We start from the raw sequence: 19,923 nt of genomic DNA, 5'->3' as shown, positions 1-19,923 counted from the left end.
TATGTTTGCATATTCACGTATCATGTGTTTAGTTCCTAAGAGTATATATATATTTTTATGTGAGAACAGAAGGTCTCGGATAAGTAATTAAGAGAATTTCTCACATCAAAATTATCTCATAAAGAATTTTATCATAATTAAATTTTTTTTATATTAATCAATGATCATCATCAAAATTTTATTATATTTATAATATATATGATTTAATTAGATAGGATCATAAAATCTAACAAATGTCATGATCATGATAAGTCATGTTAGGTAAATGCCAAATAATGATGTCCATGTCATATTACATTATGTTAAGCTTGGAATCACGTCAATTGATGTAAACCTGATGTTATGTTTAATTTATGGATTAGTTTAATATCTAATTACAACATCTTACAACTTAGATATTGCACCTGTCATGATATGCTCTAAGTTTCACTCATGTAAACACCAGAATTGCTATCTCGTTCAGCTGAGAAGAGCAACAGCAACAACTTATGTCTCCAATGGGGTGAAAGAGATAAGATCAATGTTTTGTTCATGAGGATGTTATAGACTTGTTTGTAATCTCTTTCTATACTTCATGCTCATAGTAGTGTTGTTGAGGGCTTTACATTTTGGCATATCTCCATTCTCAATTTTAGAATCAGTAGTTTCAATTATGTTGAATTTTGAATTAGAATAAAAATGATTTTAGGCTATTTTAGTTTGATTCAGATTCTCATTCTATTATTTATTATTTTGAATCAAAATTATTATTTTATTCTTCAAAATATCTCTCTGATAATAATTTATTTTTTATCTGATAATTCTGATAAAAAAATTACTTAGTAGCAGTATAGCAGTGTAGGTTTATTCTTAGTGGCCATAATAAAAAGGCCACCCATTGTGCGAATGCTCATTAGCCTCCACTTTCCGATGAGATCTCAAAAGACCAACGTGCTCTCCCCAATCTCTCCTTCCCGTTCTCCAAAAACCCACGGGCACATCCCTCCTCTCTAATCAACACACGAGTATAGAGAGAGCGAGAGAGAGAGAGAGAGGGCGGGGGAGGTGGAGGTGGAGGTGGAAAGGGACCTCAAAAGAAGATTTGCAGTGTGGACTGATGCAATGGAATCCATCATTCTTATTCTTCGTCAAGTGGTGAGCACAGATTTGGGCCCTCGTACGGAGCAGGCGCAGTACAAGGCTTTAGGGTTTTGTATGAAGACAGGTCAAATCGCCATTGCCACTGAGCTAACCCTGCTGACCCACCACCATCATCTCTTGCCTTGAAATGGCCTCACCACATGAGCCAATCATTCTCGACACCGAACCCAGTTTGACATATGGCAAGCTTTAGCTGGACTGGAGACCAGAGGAACCCGCCCACTGCTTGGCCAATTGGAGAGCACCCACGGCCTCCAACCATCGTCTCCTCCTCTTGGAAGATGCCATGACCTGTTCCAACCCAGTGAGATTGTACATGAACCTCACATGGAGCTGCAGCCCTCAGGAAAAGAAGCAGAGATGCAGAGAGCAGTCAGATGAGAATAACAAGGTTTCTTTTCTACGTTTCGGAAGAGATACCGGTCAAGTCAGTCAACATAGAAAGGATTGCACCCCCAATCTCCCACGAAGAAGCTGTGAAACCAACACTCAGCTCAAAGCAAGAAGAGGAAGAAGACAACCTCCCCTCTCTTGAAACTAGGAAGAGGAGGAGAAGAAGCCATGGGAGTAAACAATGCCAATGGCACAACTCCATTAATCTTTTCCCCTCAAAAGGAAACACCCATGATTGCTCCCAAGCTGTCCTTTTCAGCTTAGGAAGTTGAGCTTCCAAGCCACCCCCCTCTCCCTCCCTCCTCCTCCTCCTCCTCCTCCTCCTCTTTAAATCTCCTCCTCTCTGCTTCACCCAATTCACATCCCATCTGCTCCCTCGGTCACAGTCATATAGACCTCATGAAGCCTTCTTCCAGCTCTGTCAATGGCTTCTACGCCTTCCTTGCGCATGGCCTCGATGATCTTGAAAGCTCTTTCGAGTCGAACAACTTCATGTCACTTCAGTTCCTTGAGAAGGCCATCGCGCTGCTGCGGTCGGTCCACGCCAACCTCACCCACCTAGTCCAGAAGCTCCATCTGCCTGCGGGTGAGAAGTGGCTCGACGAGTGCATGGACGAGAGCTCTCGCCTTTGGGAGGCTTGTCATGCCCTCAAGACAGGCATCTCGAGCATGGAGACCTTTTACGCTACCGGAGCCGGCATGATCTCCGCGCTCGACGATAGCCATCGCAGCAATCCTCAGCTCACCCGACAGGTCCTACTTGGAGAAATCCTCACTCGTTCTACGACCATTTCGTTGCCAAGAACCATCTGAATTGTCCTGCTTCTAAATGTAACAGGTGATGCGGGCGATCTCAGTCTGCCGGAGAGGCCTCGTGGGGCTTGAAGGGGAGAACAGAGTGATGGTGGAGACGAGGATCGCACCTCTGTCTCTCCGGTTCGACGAGAAGATCCCTGCCGAATCTAAGCTAAACGGGTTCAATGGATTCACAGGAGTGCTACTCGCAAGCAGAAACGTTAGTTGCTTCCTCCTGACGATCCTTGTATGGGGTTTGGTGCATTGGTGGCCGAACTCGAGCTCCACTACGTCTGCTGCTGGCGAGGGCTCACTGTTCTCGGGCTCAGGTTTCATGGTGTCCACGTCGAGATTGCAGCAGAGGGTGGAAGCCGAGGTCGAGAGAGCGGGTGGTCGGCCAGGAATCCTGTTGTTCGAGTTCCAAAGGGTGAGGGCTTGCTTAGAAGAGCTCAGAGAGGAGCTGGAGAGGAGTGGAGGGCATGACGCAGAAAGCGGAAGCATCCAGGAGAGGGTGGAGAGCTTGAAAGTTTCGTTTGGCCTACTCAGGAATGGAACCGAGAACATAGCTTTGCAGCTGGACGACTTCCTTGATGAGATAGTAGCAGGGAGGAAGAAGCTCTTGGATGTCTGCAGTCGTAGGTAGAAGAAAGGTAGATATGTAAAGAGAGAGAGAGAGAGAGAGAGAAGGGAGGGTGCAATAGACTTTTGAGGTGCTCTTTTCTGCTCTCTGCTCTCAGATCAATCACCATATGGAAGATTGAAGTGGAGAAGGACAATATAAATTATACTACAAAGTATTATTGGTTTGCATGAAGAGAGAGAAGCAATGAGGTTTGCAGTTCCACAAGAGAAGAGATGACATGGGAACGGTGGAAAAGAGAAGCATCACATCTCCAACAGCAGCCCTTCTTCTCACTGTAAGAACTTTCAGAGGAAAGGTGGCTTTTGTTCTTCTGCACAATCCAACCACCAGGCCATACTTGTGGAAACTGCGAGCATTCGGTGAATGCAAATGATATCATAACCTTTCTTACTCTCTCTCTCTCTCTCTCTCTCTCTCTCTGTTTCCGAGTCTCCCACCTTCCATCACTTCCTGTGTCACTTCAGCCTGTCACTAATGATTCCACTGGGACAAGATGAGGAGGGGAGGGAGGGGGCCTAAAGATTCCTTGATCTCGGAGAGAGGAAAGGGAATAGAAACATAGTATTATGGAAGCTTTTGTCTGCTTCATTAATGCTCAATGCCAACATAGAATCAAAGCCTCAGCAGGCACTCTGACATGTCTGCTGCTTTATTCCCACCTATACCCAACCTATGCAGAATCAAAGTTGCCAAAATAGATCCACAACTTGTTTATATTTTGTTTATATGTTAGTAAATGCCATCCTCCCTGCTAAGTGCCAACCTATTGATACCTAATTAAATTGGAATTGCTTAGATGCCAAAGGTATATATTAAATTGGGCATTTTGTTCAAATGCTTAGAGATATTTTACCTAATATTTTTTATTATTAGAATTTTACGAATGACATCGTTTCTATCTTGAGAATATTTTTTAAGATATTTTCATAATAATATCTCTGTGTTCTTTATCAATCATTATATCATCGTCACCTCCGTTTATAGTCCCTTTCTTATTTCTTTAGATAAATATAATAATAATACATTAATGATCGATGATAATTGATAGATGATAATATATATATATATTCTCATTAAAATGATAAAAAAAGAGATGTTCGTAGATAAAAATCATTTTGGGAGATACCATTAGATAAAAAATCAATAATTAAGATTTTTTAGATATAATGTTTGATATATATGCTAGAATATAGATAGAGAAAATATAAAAAAGTTTTAGAAAATCTGGAGTCCTCCAATATATACTTATCTTATTATCCCTATTCTTTAATCAGCATTATGAGTGCTTGAACATGTACAAATCAACTAAAATGATGCGAAAATATTATTTAGGCTGATTAAATCACCCTATATAATTTTTTATTATATAATTATTTTCCATTGTTTTTATATAATATTTTGTAATATTATTAAATTCTTTAGTATTTTAATACATGTATAATCATATTTTATTTTTTATATAATGTATCAACCAATAACCCAAACCCTATTTATATTATCAAATTCAAATAAAATGTATGTATTTTTATATAATAACAATAATAAAATCATAAATCCCTATGATTTCATATTTAATAGGACATACAAACAAACATTATTTTCTATTTATGATAATATTTGTAGAGTAATTTCATTACTCGTCTAATTTGCTCGCACAAAACTATATAATTGACATTTTGTGTCGACCACTTACGTATTTTGGACCTATTTGGGATCGGATCGGATTTCTCGAATTGGACCTGGACCCAATCCGACAGTACCAGTTGAAGTTTACACAAGTTCCCCGCTCGCTCGAATTGGCTCCGCCCCGGACCCAATCCGATAGCACTAGCCGAACCCTACACCACCTATCGGGTCTCTCATCGAGCAAGTTGCACTCAGGATCCGACCCGGCCTGTTCCCACCCTTAACATGGGACGGGAAGCCAAGAAAGGGACGGAGAAGCAATCGGCGAGCGCGAGCCTTCGGCGACGGCAAGAGGGAGGAGAAAAGCAAGAGGAAGGAGGTCGCCACCAATCGATGGCGCGGCTCCACCGCCTTCTTCGTGGTGGTGGACGACCTCCTTGTCTTCTGCCTCCTCAAGATCTGGCCCGGACCCGTATTCTGTTTACCCTAAAAGCCGGTCCCGTTCTGTTCTAATCCTCGGTATTACCCTCTGTTCGTTCTCTCTTTCCTTTCTCCGTGATGCCCAAACCCCTTTTCTTCGATGCACTTGCGTCGCATCTGTTCATCTAAGAATTTGGCATTTGATTGCCCTCTTTTAGTCGTCATAGATCTGACTGACCCCTCGTTACAAAATTCTTCCTTTTTCCCTCCTAAAACGTTCGCTTGAATGCATTCGTTTTAGATGATTGATTGGGTTAGCAACTCCATCGCTCATAATTAAGGGATTTGGTATCGAAACGAGAGAGAAATATGCGCACCACACGCAGACAGCCATCTTCGCAATTTATAATTGGATACATATGTTGGATGAGCGATTGAGTATGCATGGATACAGACGACATGAACATGAGTAGATATTGGCTTTTAGAGGCTTCTTCCGATCTTTCAATTAGCTACTACTTCTAATTCATATAGACGGGAAATCCTGTAGTTACAAGGCTACCATCTTCGCAATCACCGAAAGCTTTTCAGTATGGAGTACTCCGTACTTCTGTTAGATCAGGAACTGTTCAGACTTAAGCTCACAAAGACCCCGGCATCAACAGCTCACCTGCAACTGCCGTGCGAGGTGCACCAGGTGCCAGGAGAGACTCATCAACGTTAGTAAATTGAGAAGGGATGAGTAGGTGTTGAGCTTCTTCAGCCTTATGTTTAGATGCACCAATCCACACTTTACCCCGTCCTGCTCCACCGACGCTGAAGTCGCCCTCGCCCTCTTCGTTGCTGTCGTCGTCGTCCCAACTGGGGCCGATGCCATCACCGGTGGCTCCGCCATCACATCTGCCATGTCCCTACCCCTCCCTTCTTCTTTCTCTATCTTCATTCTCTCGAACATAACCTGCCAGTTTAGACAAGTTAGACAGGCAGCGTAGCGGCAGAAAGGCGACTCGGTAGCAACTTCGACTCACCTTTGTAGCTTTAGGCTCCAGGAAGAACATATTAATCAGGACCAGCACCAGAGCACCGAGCAAGTTGTAGCCCTGCACTCTTTCAGCCAGAATTCTCCGGTCACGACCGAAGAAATGCGCTACAAGAGTAAGGGCGGTGCTGTATGCCACCAGTCGGAAGTACACCGGATACTGCTTGCTCTGTACCAACCCGAACTGCTGCCTCGGTAACGCCGTCGCCAAGACGTTGCCCGACACAAATGTCACCCACACAGAGGCCCCGTACGCGGTCGCGAAGCCAAGAAGGTGCAGTATCGCGGCCGCAGCCTGCCCAGTCTCCGGCGCCCAAACATAAACTGCGGCGTCAAAGGCCACTTCTTTTGCTCGTCTAATTATGTCTGTTAGGTTGCCTCGTGTTTCTCTTGCCGTCTTCTCGGCTTTGTGCTCTGCCCTCTTTGCGATACCCGAGATGTTTCGAGCTATATCCTGCCCTGTTTCTTTCGCGGACTCCACTACCTTCTCCATGGCATCCTTGGTATCCTCCTTGATCTGTGAAGCTTTGTCTATGGTGCTCTCCACTTTGTCCCTCGCCAAGGAAGCCTTCTGTTTGGCAGCGTCTATAGTGTCCTTGACAGTATCCTTTGCACTCTCCTTGAGTTGCGATGCTCTCTCTTCAGCGTCCCTCACAGCGCCCTTCGCGCCTTCCTTCAGCTGGCTAGCTTTCTCGCCTGCCTTCTTAACGGCATCTTTCGAGATATCCTCGATCTCGGTCGTTTTCTCCTTACTTCTACCGATGAGAGCAGCGACCTTCTCCTTGCACACGCCATAGGCATCACATATCATGCTCTTCGCGGAACCGGCTGCTTGCGCTTCATCCGGCCGCGCAGGGGGTGTCGAGACACCTTGGCCGACGTTAGGGAGGACCGAAGCGGCTTCCTGAATCTTATCCTTGGCTTCTTCGATGAGCCGGTGGGTGGCGGGAGGGTGAAGAACCTGTTCAGCGAAGTCAGGAGGGACTTGGCGCTCATACTCCACGACGACGACGCGATGGCCTTCTCGGAGGACGTGGTCATCGGCGGGGTGGCGCTGCTGGTGATGGCTGGGCTTGGGTTCGTGGTGAGGCGACCAGACGCCGGCAGCGGCGAGGGAGGAGAGGAGAAGGCCCAACGTCACAAGGTTCATCATTTTTCCTAGTTGGCGTTGAAGGCTTGGTGTTCGAGGAAAAGAACAGCAACCAACAAGAGGAAGGGGTTTATCCGGTCGCTGTTCCCGAAGATCAGCTGTAGGCGAACACCACGTGGCTCGTTGGCCAAGCGCGGGACAAACACGTGTGCGTCTTCTCGCCACGTTTGCTTGGACGTGTCTGGGTTCCGCACTCACACGGTCGGCAAGACGGTAAGCGGTACGAGTTTGCTGAGTCGCGAACCGGATGGTCGCCGGACCCGGTAGGTCCGGTTCAGTTCGGTAGATGCTCGACCGGACCGTGGCCCTAAAATTACATAGACATTGTTATCTCACAAAGAGTGAAGAAAGACTAATTTTTGTTATCTTAATTAAAATGAGAAAATTAGGTTTCTGGAATTATGTATATATGTTAAAATTTATAATGGCAAATATGTATTCCAAACTTTGCATGGATATATATATATATATATATATATATATATATCTTGTGACAGGTTTAAGAGTGTATTGGTGTTCGCAGGCGTCGACGGACAATGGACGCTGTCATGGTGACGCCTCCGCACTTCCCTCCGTCTTTCTCGCCTCCCCGCACTTCCCTGACCATCCGTACCCAAACCCTCTCAGTCTCCTCTTCTTCGTCCTCGACCCCTCCCCTCGTATGGCCGCCTTGCCCTCCCTCCGCCGCCGCCGCGCTCACGCCGACGCCGCCCGCAGGCCCGAGCTCCGGCGCGGAAGATGAGGGCCATCGGCCCTGGCCCCGCCTGGTTTCTCCCCTTCCGTCGTCGCCCGGGGATCCCCCCTCGCCCGGCCTCTGTCCTCAACCACCTCCGCCACCGGCCTTGGCGGCCACGCCGGATCCTCGACCCCGGAGGCGACGCTGTCCTCCGCTGGAACCGCATATTCCTTGTCTCTTGCCTCGTGGCCCTTTTCGTTGATCCTCTCTACTTCTACCTCCTCTTCATCGGCGGCCCTGCCTGTGTCCGCATTGACTTCAATATCGGCATCATCGTCACCTTCTTTCGCACCGTCGCCGACCTCTTTTACCTGGGCCACATGCTACTCAAGTTCCGGATCGCCTTTGTGGCCCCCAGCTCCAGGGTCTTCGGCAGGGGCGAGCTTGTCACGGATCCCCATCAGATTGCTATGCGCTACCTGAAAGGCGATTTTTTCATCGATCTTATCGCCATGCTCCCCATCCCCCAGGTAGGTATTTATCGCGATCCACCTATCCGATTGTCTTTCTCTTCTTTTTCTGTGTTTGTTTCTTGCATTCCGCTATATTCTCGTCATCTTCCTTTCATTCAAAGAGCAAAAGCATATTATTATCATACACATTAATTGTAGTTTGTGCATAAATCATTAGCATAAGAATCCTTTACAGAGCGACTATTCAAGACTGCCCAGAAACCAAGGTGCTTTGGAACTCTCAAATTACAATTATAAGTTGTCTTACTATATGAATGTTTCTTGCTTTAGGTGTGTATATCAAAGATTTCTCTGGTCCTGAACAAATTTTGGGTCCAAATTCCCTGTTAGCTAATTTACAACCAATTAGCCTGTTTGACTAATCAATCAACATATGAGAAAAATCTTGAGCTGTCTAACAATTTTGATCCTTTTAGACAGTGAGGGAAAGAAAAGAAATTCTTACATACTGTAGCTTAAAGTTGGAATATCGATTTTTTATTACATTTATGAATTGAGGAAATAAATTACATGGAAAGATGAAAAGATTATCAAGGAAAGACAGGTAGACAAATGAGATGAATTGGATTGAGGTTGTGCTCGGTCAATTGCTAAATTATGAATTTGGCTTGGATTTCTGTAGCTAGTTCCAGAAGTTCTAATTTAACTTCGATATTGACTAAGATATTTTCTTTTTCTGTTTTCCACTATGGTTTATTTTGTATGTTTCTAGTTTACTTTTGATTTCATATCTGTGGTTTGGTTGGCATGATTTGGTTGGGACTATGATTTTGGATCCTTGATAACTATCTCTTTTCTTTTCATACCACCAAAGGAGGTTTAACCTTCGAATGTTAGAAATCCAACATGTTTTGTATGACATCTAAGGCCTTCAAATTCCATGATTTTGAATTTCCTGGTGTTTCTTTGAGTTTCAGATATTTTTATTGTACTAATTGGCCCCATATCGGCATAACACATGTTGACCAGAACCAAGTCGTTGTTGGATACTCTAATTGATCTCTACATTCATGAAAATAATGTAATATGTTCAAATGTTGTTGATTTTCTTATTCATTCACTTTAGGGAAAATATGACAACTTCTTTCTTTTTTACAGATAATAATCTGGTTTGTGATTCCAGCTGTGAGCAGCTCTTCGGCTAATCACACTAACAATACACTTTCATTGATTGTTTTCATCCAATATATTCCAAGGTTATTTCTCATTTTTCCTTTGAATGCACGAATCGTCAAGGCCACAGGAGTAGTTACAAAAACTGCATGGGCAGGAGCTGCATACAATCTCCTTCTATATATGCTGGCAAGCCATGTATGATTCTTTTTTCACTTATCCCTACTCAGTTACCACAGTATATTTTCCTGAGTAAGAAAATTGACCATTTTTTCCCCTTTACAGGTTCTGGGAGCTTTATGGTATCTTTTGTCCATTGAGCGCCAGTACACCTGCTGGATCACAGAATGCCTGGCAGAAAATGTCAGCACGACGACAATGCCAATTTGCAACCCTAGTTTTTTGGACTGTAGTAGCTTAGAGCTGCCTGAACGAAAGGCCTGGCGCAACAGTACCCTTCTGCTTAGTAATTGTGATGCCACGAATGATGGTATCAAGTTCAATTTCGGCATGTTTGCAGATGCTTTGACTAGTGAGATTGTTGCAGCAACTTTCATCGAAAAGTATCTGTATTGCCTCTGGTGGGGACTAAAAAATCTAAGGTGAATTTGATGAAGCTATATTCTGATTGCCTAAATCATTTTTGATAGGCCAAATCTTGTCTCATATCTTGCTCTCGAATTTAGATGGCTCTTTTATTTTCAAGTTTAGTGTAGCAAAGATGTGAAAAAGAACATAGTTCAGAGCAAAAAATTCCATTGGTGTTCAATAGCTCTATGTTTATGTTGATTAGAGCTGATAATTATACATAATTTTGAATAGTTCCTCGTACAAATGCATTAATAATGGGCCTCATAGTGTTTGGTAATGTTGACGTGTTTTCTAACTTTTGTGGTACAACTATGCACACCCAAGTAGATTATTATAGTCTGGAGTCCACTTCATATTGTTATAAAAAAGAACTTTCATGCTTGACAATGACAGTATGGTAAGGCATGTTCATCCAATCATTTTCTGGAGTCTTATGGACTTTGCTGAAAAGAAGACGGGCTGTAGAAGGCAGGCATGTTCATCCAACCAGCTATAATATCAGATATTTGAAATTTGACACTTTGTATTTAAGGGATTTATAAATCATGAGTCTGTCTTCACAGTTCACTAAATAATTCATTTTATTTTGCTTATGTTTTAGTCAATTGACAATATTATTTTTTTGTCATGAAACTCAACTGTCTTTGCACTTCACTAGATAATTCATTTTATTTTGCTTATGTTTTAGTCAATCGACAATAGTATTTTTTTGTTGTGAAACTCAACTGCCTTGTGACTTCATTTTGTGCATTAATGTTCTCTTTTTCATTGAAAAGATTGACTAGAGTGCATTATTGATTACATTTTTATGAACTTAATTAGTGCTTTATCTTGTTTCTGTTCAGTTCGTATGGACAGAATCTGGGAACAAGCACTTATATTGGAGAAACAACATTTGCCATTCTCATATGCATTATGGGTCTTGTTCTGTTTTCACATTTAATTGGAAACATGCAGGTACCATTTATTATCACAAAAGATGATCCATTTCTGTTAACTTTCTTGAGCTACACATGCTTATGTACTTAATTTAATTGCTTGCTATTGGTGAATATATTTGAGTTGATAAGGTTGTTCATTTTTCTGTAAAAAGATGTTAAACCTGCTTATCTAAATATGTAGATCTTTTCTCATTACTCTGAATTCGCACATATTTATGCATTTGACATATGACATATCAGTGGATAGCTTTTGGCCTGCATGTTCATTTTCCTTGTTCCAGGTCTGCGGCATCTAGTTATCTGTGTTTTTGATTCTTCATTAGTCTTGATAATTCATATGTGGATATATGTTATGCTTCATTTTGTCCTTTTGCATTGTCCATAAAGTTGGCTTTAATTAATAGGAGTCACTTTGTCCTTTTACATCTTTGTCATAATAATAAAGTGACTCGTTTTACATTTTTGGCTTTAATGCATGCTCACTTTGTCATCAATTTTTATCTGTCATAGATAACAATTGAACAGAATGTTATCAACTGAAAGTATTACTTTGTAATACAGAAAATATTTCATTTGGTAAATATATTTCAGTTGGTGATAAATAAAGTATTTCTTACCCACAAGGTATTACTAAATTTTTTATGGAGTGGCAAACCTGGTTCAATTATTAATGGGATAAAGAAGTGGAGGATACATTTCTATATGAAAATTATTCTGATTCTGCTGGATGTTGTAGAATCATTCAGAAAGCTAAACTAAGGTGAAGTTGTGTCACATCATTTTATATACTAGTCTTTGAATATGTGGGGTTAACTCTCAGATCGAGGATCAGATGTAGAGGACTTGAAATTATTTCATCATTAGGATTAAAGCCTCTTCTAGGATATACTTATCATCAAACTTGGTTCTTCTAAGATCACAACTATAAATCTGTACAGATCTTAGCAGAATAACATTTCTGCCCAACAATACGTTAGAATGACTTCTCAGATATGCACTTAATTTTTTGTGTTCTTGATAGTTTATGTGACATTGGTATTGTAAGCATCAGAATACTCAAGGTTTAGATATCAGGTCAACCAATTTGCTTGCTTACATTACGGTTTATTGGAGAATCTCATAATGGTTTCAATTCTTTTGTTTCTTTCACAGGTTATCTATTTTGTAAAATAAAAGTTATTTTTGTAATGGTCAGTGGCCCATTTCATGTAACATTTAAACTTCTGCAGCTGAGAATGATTATTCTGGATATGACCAAGTGAAACCTGCTTTTCTATTGCTGGTATCTCATTGCACTGAATTCACTTCATAAATTATATATTTTCGTATCAAGTTTATCGATAAGTTGTTTAGTGTGAAGATGATAATTGCATATAAAGTCCTTTATCTATCTTGTTTCTTAACTAATTTATGTTTACCTAGTTGCATAATCCATTGTTCTTTTTTCTTCTTCTACTTCCAGACATACTTGCAGTCTATTACCGTTAGACTTGAAGAATGGAGAGTCAAGCAAAGGGACACTGAGGAGTGGATGAGGCATCGTCAACTTCCGCCTGACTTACAAGAACGTGTTCGGCGTTTTGTACAATACAAGTGGCTCGCTACTAGAGGTGTAGATGAAGAATCGATTTTGCAATCTTTGCCTTTGGATCTTCGTCGTGAAATTCAACGACATTTATGTCTTGCTCTTGTTCGTCGAGTGAGTGTGGCCCTTTATTCTTACATTTTTCCCCGTTTTCTTTCATTTCATTGAACTATGATAAAAAGTTTCGGCTTTATGTTTAGATTACAGGCTTTCTACGGGCACATAGCTTTGTGCAGTTCTTCGACAATCAAATATAGACAATTCATGCAAAGTGGAAATAACCTCATTAGCAAACCCTTCTGCTGCAGGTCCCATTTTTTTCACAGATGGATGATCAGCTACTAGATGCTATATGTGAACGACTGGTCTCATCCCTGAGCACCAAGGATACCTACATTGTCCGGGAGGGTGACCCAGTCAACGAAATGCTTTTTATTATCCGAGGCCAACTTGAAAGCTCTACCACCAACGGCGGTAGAAGTGGTTTCTTCAACTCAATCACTCTGGGACCTGGGGATTTCTGTGGTGAAGAGTTGTTGACATGGGCTCTGATGCCCAACCCAAGCGTGAACTTTCCCTCATCGACTCGAACAGTCCGTGCCCTCAGTGAAGTTGAAGCGTTTGCGCTTCGAGCTGAAGATCTCAAGTTTGTAGCAAGCCAATTTAAGCGCCTCCACAGCAAGAAACTGCAGCATGCTTTCAGGTTCTATTCTTACCAATGGCGGACTTGGGGAGCTTGCTTCATACAAACTGCATGGAGGCGGTACAAGAAGAGGAAATTGGCAAAGGAGCTGGCCGCACAGGAGTACCTCTATTATGATCAAATGGTGGATGATGATGATGATGATGAGAGCCTGATCATTGAGCCTGACGGGGCTCCTTTGCTATTGGATTATGCTGATGGCATCGAGGCCCCGTTAGCTGAAACAGAAGCTGGGAGCAATTTTCAGCATCTGGGGGTGACGATACTTGCTTCAAAATTTGCCAAGAACACAAAGAGAGGTCATCAGAAGGTCACTCAGCTGACTCAGGCTGCCACTAGCATCAAGTTGCCAAAGCTGGCGAAGCCAGATGAACCTGATTTCTCCATGAACAACAATGACGGCGACATGTGACATCTCTGGTAATGCTGTTAGATTGTAAAAAATGTCCATAATTAACTAGGAAATTTTCAAGGCATTTTGATGTAAAAGTAGCAGTGTATCCAAATCTAAAATTGCTCTCTCTTTTGTGTTGACTATGAGCTAACATTTCTTTTACTTCTCTGATGGAAAGACTACCAATTCACTGTAAGCTTAGGTTTTACATGAGAAACAGATCAACAGCATATCAGGGGATCGCTCACATTTTTCACATGGTGGCTGGCTTTTGTATTCATCTTGTATCTTGGAAATATTCCACACAAAGTATTAGATTTATCTCTTAAATCTTGGATGTATCATGCATATTCCTCTTAATAAGTGAAAAATCTATCGGCTTTGTGATAGGGGCTGTTAGGTTTTTCTGTTTGGATCTATTGGTTCGTTCCGAGTTTTGTAACTATGATATGGTTATCTCTCATATTTTTCAGTTAAGACATCAGTATGAAGTTATTAGATGACTTATGCCAAACAGAACAATCCTCTGATAGCAACACACCGAACACCAACATCTTTGTTTCCTGTTGTTTCTAATGACTGATGCTCCTACTGTGAGGTAATGATCTCACAAACCCAGACAAACTCGAGGATGAAGATGAAAGCAAATAGAAAGAAGACTGGAGGGGGATGCTTTCTTTTCCATCAGGAAGAGTACAACTGCCTTCTACCTCTGATGAGTCATTGTGGTGGAAATCTTTGGCTTTGCTACCACCAGGATCTTGCAAGCTTTCATCATGTTCCAGCTTCTCAGCTCCAAGCATGAAGTCATCCAAATCTGTCAATGATTTCAACTGCCGGTTCAAAGAGGCTATCGTCTTCTGGCATTCTTCCAATTTCCCAGCAGCCACAGCAAGTTCTTTCTCCTGCTACACATAACATGATAACATCTACTAGTTAGTTAATGAGGTACAGCTTTAACCTGCATATAGTAAGTGAACAAATGATTCACCTGTTTTATCTTCAGTTCTGGATTGGGGTTTGCAGCTCTCCGGAGATGAGCTTCTTGCTTGATCTTCGACAAATCAGCCTCCAATTTATGACACTTAGCTGCAAACTCTGCAGAAAGGGCTCTTTCCTCATCAATTTTTGCTTCACACAAAGCCACCTTATCGCTCAGCTTCCTGGTTTCTCCGAGTGCTGAATCAAGTTGAATTTCTAGTGCCTTTTTTGCTGCTTCTATAGCCTCTGCTTTAGTGGCAAACTCATGTGCTGATTGAAGCTCAAGCTCCAGTTTCTTTCTTGCTGCCTCTGTAGCTTCTAGTTTAATTGCAATTTCTGCAGATAATTTAGTCTCCTCCTCTGCTTTCAGTTCCCAAAAGTTGACCTTCTCCTGTAGCTTACTTGCTTCGGAATGTGCGTGTTCAAGCTGAGACTCCAACGCCTTCACTTTTGATGCCAACTCTGAAGAAAATGCCCGTTCCTCCTTTACCTGTTGTTCTAATACTCCAATAGTCTCATTTAGGCTGCTAAGTTGTGAATGAGCTGATTCTAGCTGAGAGTTCAGTGCCTCTCTAGCAGCCTCAGTATTATCTATTGAAGCTTTGAGTTCGAAAGATGATTCTCTCTCAGATTTAGAACTTTCTTCCAACAAAGATACCTTCTCGCAAAGTTTTCCATTTTCCAAGTACGCTGACTCCAGCTGAGTCTCCAATTCCTTCCTCTTTCCCTCCAAGTCCATAAACTCGCTCATGGCAGTTTGTTTTGATTCATTCTCCATGTCCAGTTTGGTTTGCAGTTCAACCACTTTGCTCTCAGCTGCTGTCACCAGACTGCGACATGCCTCGAGCCGATTATGTGATTCAGTCGAAGCTATCTCCAGTTCTGCTTTCTCATGTTCCAGTCTCTCAACCTTTTCTTCTAGTTCGATCAACATATGATGCATGAACTCTTTGTCAACTTCTAGGAGGTTGTATCTCCTAACAAGTTGGTTGGAATCAGCTTCTGGTTCAAGATCAGAATTTCCAGGATCAGTCTCAGGCAAAGCAACGAGTTTCTCCATCTCAAGGAAATCATCCATGAGCTCAATCTCTACAGGACATCTGGTGAGGATCCTTGAATCTGCCTTCTCACTCTTGAACTGATCAAGCTCAGCAATTAATGCAGATGCCCATGAATCTGAGCGTCCAGGTCCGTTATCTATACCGAGGAACCGCTCCCCGCTATCTGATTGACTGTCAGTGAGAGATTCCACGCAAACTAAGCATGAAATGGGCTTGTGAACACTTGCAGAAGATGATCTATGGTTTGCAATCTGCAACCTACTACATTCAGCTTCAAGCTTAGTGACCTTTTTTATGCTCTCTAAGTGCTGCTTGCTAGCTGTTTCTGCTGCTTTATTGCTTAGCTCCCTCTCCAACAATAAAACCTGGATATCTTCAGATTGAGAGCGGAGCTCAGTCTTCAGAGCCATGTTTTCTTTCTCAACAGCTTCAAGTCTTGCTTTCAATCCATGATCAAATGTTCCAGCTTTGGTCTTTGCGGCTTCAAGCTGTGCTGTGAGTTCCACAAGTTGTTTCTCAAGCACATGCTTCTCAGATCCCCACATTTGTGTCTTCTCGGATATGGAATAACGAACTTTCTCCTCCTTCTCTTCTCTCGATTGATGGAGCTGCCTGACACACTCCTTGAGTGCTCCATCCAGTTGGCTAATTTTATCTTCGAGGGCAGAGTTCTTCTGGAGTGTGGTCTGAAGCTGCTGCTTCAGGGCTACAACTTCGGCTTCCGCCTGTTCCCAGCCTATCAAATTTCATAGTTCAGAGTACGAATCAGTGAGATATCAGTAAACTTAGTTGTTGATGTGCTTCAATCTCGTAAAAGCACAGAACTTGATAGAACTTTTAGTAACTTTGTTTGTTCTTATAATAAGGAAGAGATCGAAAACATGCTCAGTGACTCATATAGTCTTGATGCCAAAGGTTGCCATAACTTCGTATCATTAGGCATCAACTAGTTTATTCATTATAGAGTTAGAGATTATGCATAGAGAAAAGCTAATATCATTAGATCGCAAAACATGTCACAACACCTGCTTCATTGTCAAACTAGAAAATAAAAATTGAAAACAACTCTTTAAAACTTTAAAACCACGATTAAGGGAACTAAGACATCGGTATATGCTAAGAGGAAACCTTTCCTAACATAAAATGAGAGTGCGACTATGGGAGAAAAGCAAGGAGTACAGAACTAAGTCTAGCCTATGCCCGTATGATGTGCATAAGTTTTGTATCTTGATTAGCATTCTTAAGCAGGCATAAAATATTGCAAAAAGCATGGTTGATCTTTCTGTAAACCTGAATCAATAGATATCTGTTTTAAGGAGGCATTCTTAATTTATGTGCTAGTAGTTCACTATGTCATTTATCTTAACCTCTTCAAGTCTACAGCAGTAGCTCTTCTTACTTCAAGGGACTGCTAGATCTAGAGCCAATTACCTGAAACAGCTTCTTCTGCAACTTTAGCATGCTGCTTGACAAGATCCTCTTTGGCACTTATCTTCAGAAGAGCAACTGATAGTTTCTCTGTCAATCTCTTCACAGTTTCATGAACTTCACCATCAGAGGCATTGCATAAAACCTCTCGCGACTGCGCTTGGCTGACTGAAGCATCATTCGGAGAAGCCCTCGATAGCTCCTGTTTTACAATCAACATAACGAATTATTACTTTGAGATTTATCCCCAAGCGCACAAATCCTTAGTTTTCAGAAGCACATATGAATAATCTAGTCGGTTGGATTTGCAAAAAACATTTATGTAAAGAGTATGAAGAAATTCCTCAACATCTTTCACCCTAATTTTGAGACTTCAACCAACATACCTACTAGCCCTAGGTTGCTTGAACTTGGCCCGGCTAACAAATCCTAAGCTCTTCAGCTAAAGCTCGAGATGAGAGTGTTCAGTCACAGATCGGTAGGCCAAATTACATGAGTTTCCTAACAGCAAAAAAATGTTAGAAAAGCTTTGTAACAGCTTGATGATCGATCGCGATTAGTCTTGCGGGGAAAAAGTGACCTCATCAATGGTGAACAAATTCTCTTTTCCAAGAATTACTAATGATTATATGCTTCGATCAGTCTCATTCTGAATTTTTGAGTCAGCTGTCAAAGGAACAATAAGATCCTCTAAGATCCAAATCACAATAATTTCATAGCACTCTCATATTGAGTTTGCCTTCATGATGATACAAACCTTTCCCTGTTCACAAGGAAGATCTACAATGCAATATTTACTTCAGGCACTATTCTGGATTCCTTCATCATCTACAGAGTTCGGAAATCCGTAAACTGAAAGAAAAACTAGAAGAAGAATCAAAGAGGGCAGCAGACGACAAACCTGGTCGTCCGAGTACCTCTCAGAATGAGAGGATACAGATGTCGAACTCTCGGTCTCTCCGGGGCTCTTCTCCGATGACTTCCGCCTCCAGAGCCAACTCCGGCGATCCATTCTACGATGTCAACCGTCTAATCAACCATGTCTGAATGCCACCTTCCCAATTCTGTAGTAGCTCCAAATCCCTAGAAATTTAAACACGAGACTCCTGCGAACAGAAAGAAGTTCTGCTCAAAGATTCGAACATGGAAACTACAATATACGTCGCAAAATGCGGCTCAGAAGAATCAAACATTAACATCCTTGAATTTAATTGCCCAAAAGCTCAAACTTTCTTGACACTCGTATCTAACGACTTGAGAGTAAATGCCAGAATCATCCAAGATCGCATCTTTTCTACACATGATAGAATCACAATACAAGGAAACGCAAACAATCCATCGGAAAGTAAAGATAAAATCCAAGAGAGATGATGATCAAGCCTGAGGAAACCTGCACATCATCCCAAAATGTCGCCTTTCGGGACCAATATAGTCACGTTCAGAATGGACGAGAGAGCACGCAAGAAAAAAGTAGGGCACGAAATCGTCGTGGGTTCTCGATATTTACTCTCTGTTTTCCTGAAGTGTTCTCGATCGCGTCGTTTTCTTCCCCAGATTCGAGATCTTTCCTGCATGCAGAGGCTAAACTCACCCTCTCCGAGGCAGCGCATGCGATTGGGAGAGGAAAGTAGCGTCCTTGGCGACACTCCGCAGCTCTACTCCACTTCGTTTCCGAGGATCACTCCCGTTTTCCTAAACCCTTTCAAATCGGCGCCGGCACTATTCCCGCCCTCGGGCGCAGGGATTGCACCCCTTGCCGCTGTTCCTCCCCCGCTGCTTTGTCCTTGTATCATTAGCTCTAATTATAAGCTTAGCCCAAAGCTAACAGCTGTCAGTCTCAACTCCTCTGCTTGTCTTGTTTTGTCGCTCTCCTAATCTCTCTGTTTTATATTGGTTAATAAACTACAATTAGAGGAGACTGCTAACCTGTTGTACTGTTCCTAAACAGGGTTTTAGATAGCTACATGAGACTTGCAGATGAGACATTAAGGAGGGAGGGCCAATATAAAATGTCTGACACCAGTCAGCACTCACTATGATCTGTGTCTTACAGTCAAGATTGCTATATGACTATTTAAATTGACAAACAGGCCATGATCTTTGTTTCTTGGGATCTGCTTTTTTCTCATGTTAAGCATGAGAACAAAGAGGAGCAGATGTCGAAGTTTGCCTGTTTGTGTCACTACATGTGTCATGGATCTTAAGAACTTGATCTTACTAAGAAGAGTGTACTGTGTAAGGTTTGGATGTTTATGAGCTGCTGCTAATTGGTGACAGGCAAATCTTATCTGCTAAATCAACTTTGTGAGCACTGAAAAATTGCAGATAGCATTTCATTTCCACATGATGGAGACCATTATGGCATATTAGATACACCTTGCAGATCTGACAACTCACCTCTTTCTCTGCCTGAGATTTCCCCTTCCACCTAACTCATCATGTTGTCAGCATAAAGTTTCAAGGCAATTAGATGTGTTCTTGCTGGATCTGAATGTTCTTTCTCCCTGGCATCTTCTTTTACTGCACATTTGGAATGTACGCGTCTGTTTGGTGGTTCAGGCATCTCTATTCCCTCCTTTTCTACCTACCAGTCACTTCAGGAGGGTAAAACTGAAGCTAAGAACAGGCCTCTGCTACACTTCTTCCACACAGAAGAATAATTCCTCTCTGCAGCTTTAAGATGGCATGAATGTGATGCAGGTAAGTAGTAA

General features: G+C 42.1%; 4 protein-coding genes across 7 annotated transcripts; 2 read left to right on the top strand and 2 right to left on the bottom strand.

Annotated features, from left to right (window-relative positions):
- The first annotated feature begins 1,880 nt into the window (after positions 1-1,880).
- Positions 1,881-3,766, top strand: LOC135588566 (uncharacterized). The gene is made up of 2 exons (XM_065080757.1): positions 1,881-2,286; positions 2,372-3,766. The coding sequence occupies exons 1-2, from the start codon at positions 1,933-1,935 to the stop codon at positions 2,969-2,971; spliced, it is 954 nt and encodes a 317-aa protein (XP_064936829.1). The 5' UTR covers positions 1,881-1,932; the 3' UTR covers positions 2,972-3,766.
- A 1,792-nt stretch (positions 3,767-5,558) lies between these two features.
- LOC103995882 (uncharacterized) lies at positions 5,559-7,209 on the bottom strand. The gene is made up of 2 exons (XM_009416612.3): positions 6,046-7,209; positions 5,559-5,975 (listed from the first exon to the last, which is right to left on the bottom strand). Exons 1-2 carry the CDS (start codon positions 7,207-7,209, stop codon positions 5,676-5,678), a joined length of 1,464 nt encoding a protein of 487 aa, XP_009414887.2. The 3' UTR covers positions 5,559-5,675.
- LOC103995881 (cyclic nucleotide-gated ion channel 18) lies at positions 6,621-13,998 on the top strand. Its single transcript, XM_009416609.3, has 7 exons — positions 6,621-7,419; positions 7,730-8,412; positions 9,514-9,726; positions 9,814-10,130; positions 10,965-11,076; positions 12,523-12,759; positions 12,954-13,998. Exons 2-7 carry the CDS (start codon positions 7,945-7,947, stop codon positions 13,758-13,760), a joined length of 2,154 nt encoding a protein of 717 aa, XP_009414884.2. The 5' UTR covers positions 6,621-7,419; positions 7,730-7,944; the 3' UTR covers positions 13,761-13,998.
- Positions 13,999-14,246: 248 nt separating this feature from the next.
- LOC135581239 (filament-like plant protein 3) lies at positions 14,247-19,145 on the bottom strand. Of its 4 annotated transcripts, none has more exons than XM_065080754.1 (5): positions 18,603-19,145; positions 18,114-18,318; positions 17,216-17,414; positions 14,734-16,520; positions 14,247-14,650 (listed from the first exon to the last, which is right to left on the bottom strand). In XM_065080754.1, exons 2-5 carry the CDS (start codon positions 18,222-18,224, stop codon positions 14,315-14,317), a joined length of 2,433 nt encoding a protein of 810 aa, XP_064936826.1. In that variant the 5' UTR covers positions 18,225-18,318; positions 18,603-19,145; the 3' UTR covers positions 14,247-14,314. The 4 variants fall into 4 exon arrangements, with proteins under 4 accessions (XP_064936826.1, XP_064936825.1, XP_064936827.1 ...); XM_065080753.1 differs by having other exon boundaries at positions 18,720-19,145; XM_065080755.1 differs by having other exon boundaries at positions 18,804-19,145.
- Between the last annotated feature and the right edge of the window lie 778 nt (positions 19,146-19,923).

Source organism: Musa acuminata, chromosome BXJ1-8 (assembly GCF_036884655.1).
Source record: "Musa acuminata AAA Group cultivar baxijiao chromosome BXJ1-8, Cavendish_Baxijiao_AAA, whole genome shotgun sequence".
In the NCBI taxonomy this organism is placed as follows: domain Eukaryota; kingdom Viridiplantae; phylum Streptophyta; class Magnoliopsida; order Zingiberales; family Musaceae; genus Musa; species Musa acuminata.
Note: the sequence above shows the minus strand (reverse complement) of the source record. Positions and strands in the feature narration are given on the sequence as shown.

Bases quoted from the DNA above. Each gene is read 5' to 3' on its own strand.
- LOC103995882 (XM_009416612.3), bottom strand. From the start codon at position 7,209: ATGATGAACCTTGTGACGTTGGGCCTTCTCCTCTCCTCCCTCGCCGCT. The intron at 5,976-6,045 runs GTGAGTCGAAGT...CTAAACTGGCAG, and splicing joins TGGAGCCTAAAGCTACAAAG to GTTATGTTCGAGAGAATGAA.
- LOC135588566 (XM_065080757.1), top strand. From the start codon at position 1,933: ATGAAGCCTTCTTCCAGCTCTGTCAATGGCTTCTACGCCTTCCTTGCG. The intron at 2,287-2,371 runs GTCCTACTTGGA...TAAATGTAACAG, and splicing joins ATCCTCAGCTCACCCGACAG to GTGATGCGGGCGATCTCAGT.
- LOC103995881 (XM_009416609.3), top strand. From the start codon at position 7,945: ATGAGGGCCATCGGCCCTGGCCCCGCCTGGTTTCTCCCCTTCCGTCGT. The intron at 9,727-9,813 runs GTATGATTCTTT...TCCCCTTTACAG, and splicing joins TATATATGCTGGCAAGCCAT to GTTCTGGGAGCTTTATGGTA. The intron at 12,760-12,953 runs GTGAGTGTGGCC...CTTCTGCTGCAG, and splicing joins GTCTTGCTCTTGTTCGTCGA to GTCCCATTTTTTTCACAGAT.
- LOC135581239 (XM_065080754.1), bottom strand. From the start codon at position 18,224: ATGGATCGCCGGAGTTGGCTCTGGAGGCGGAAGTCATCGGAGAAGAGC. The intron at 17,415-18,113 runs GTTTGTCGTCTG...ATTGTAAAACAG, and splicing joins AGAGGTACTCGGACGACCAG to GAGCTATCGAGGGCTTCTCC. The intron at 16,521-17,215 runs GTAATTGGCTCT...GAAATTTGATAG, and splicing joins TGCAGAAGAAGCTGTTTCAG to GCTGGGAACAGGCGGAAGCC.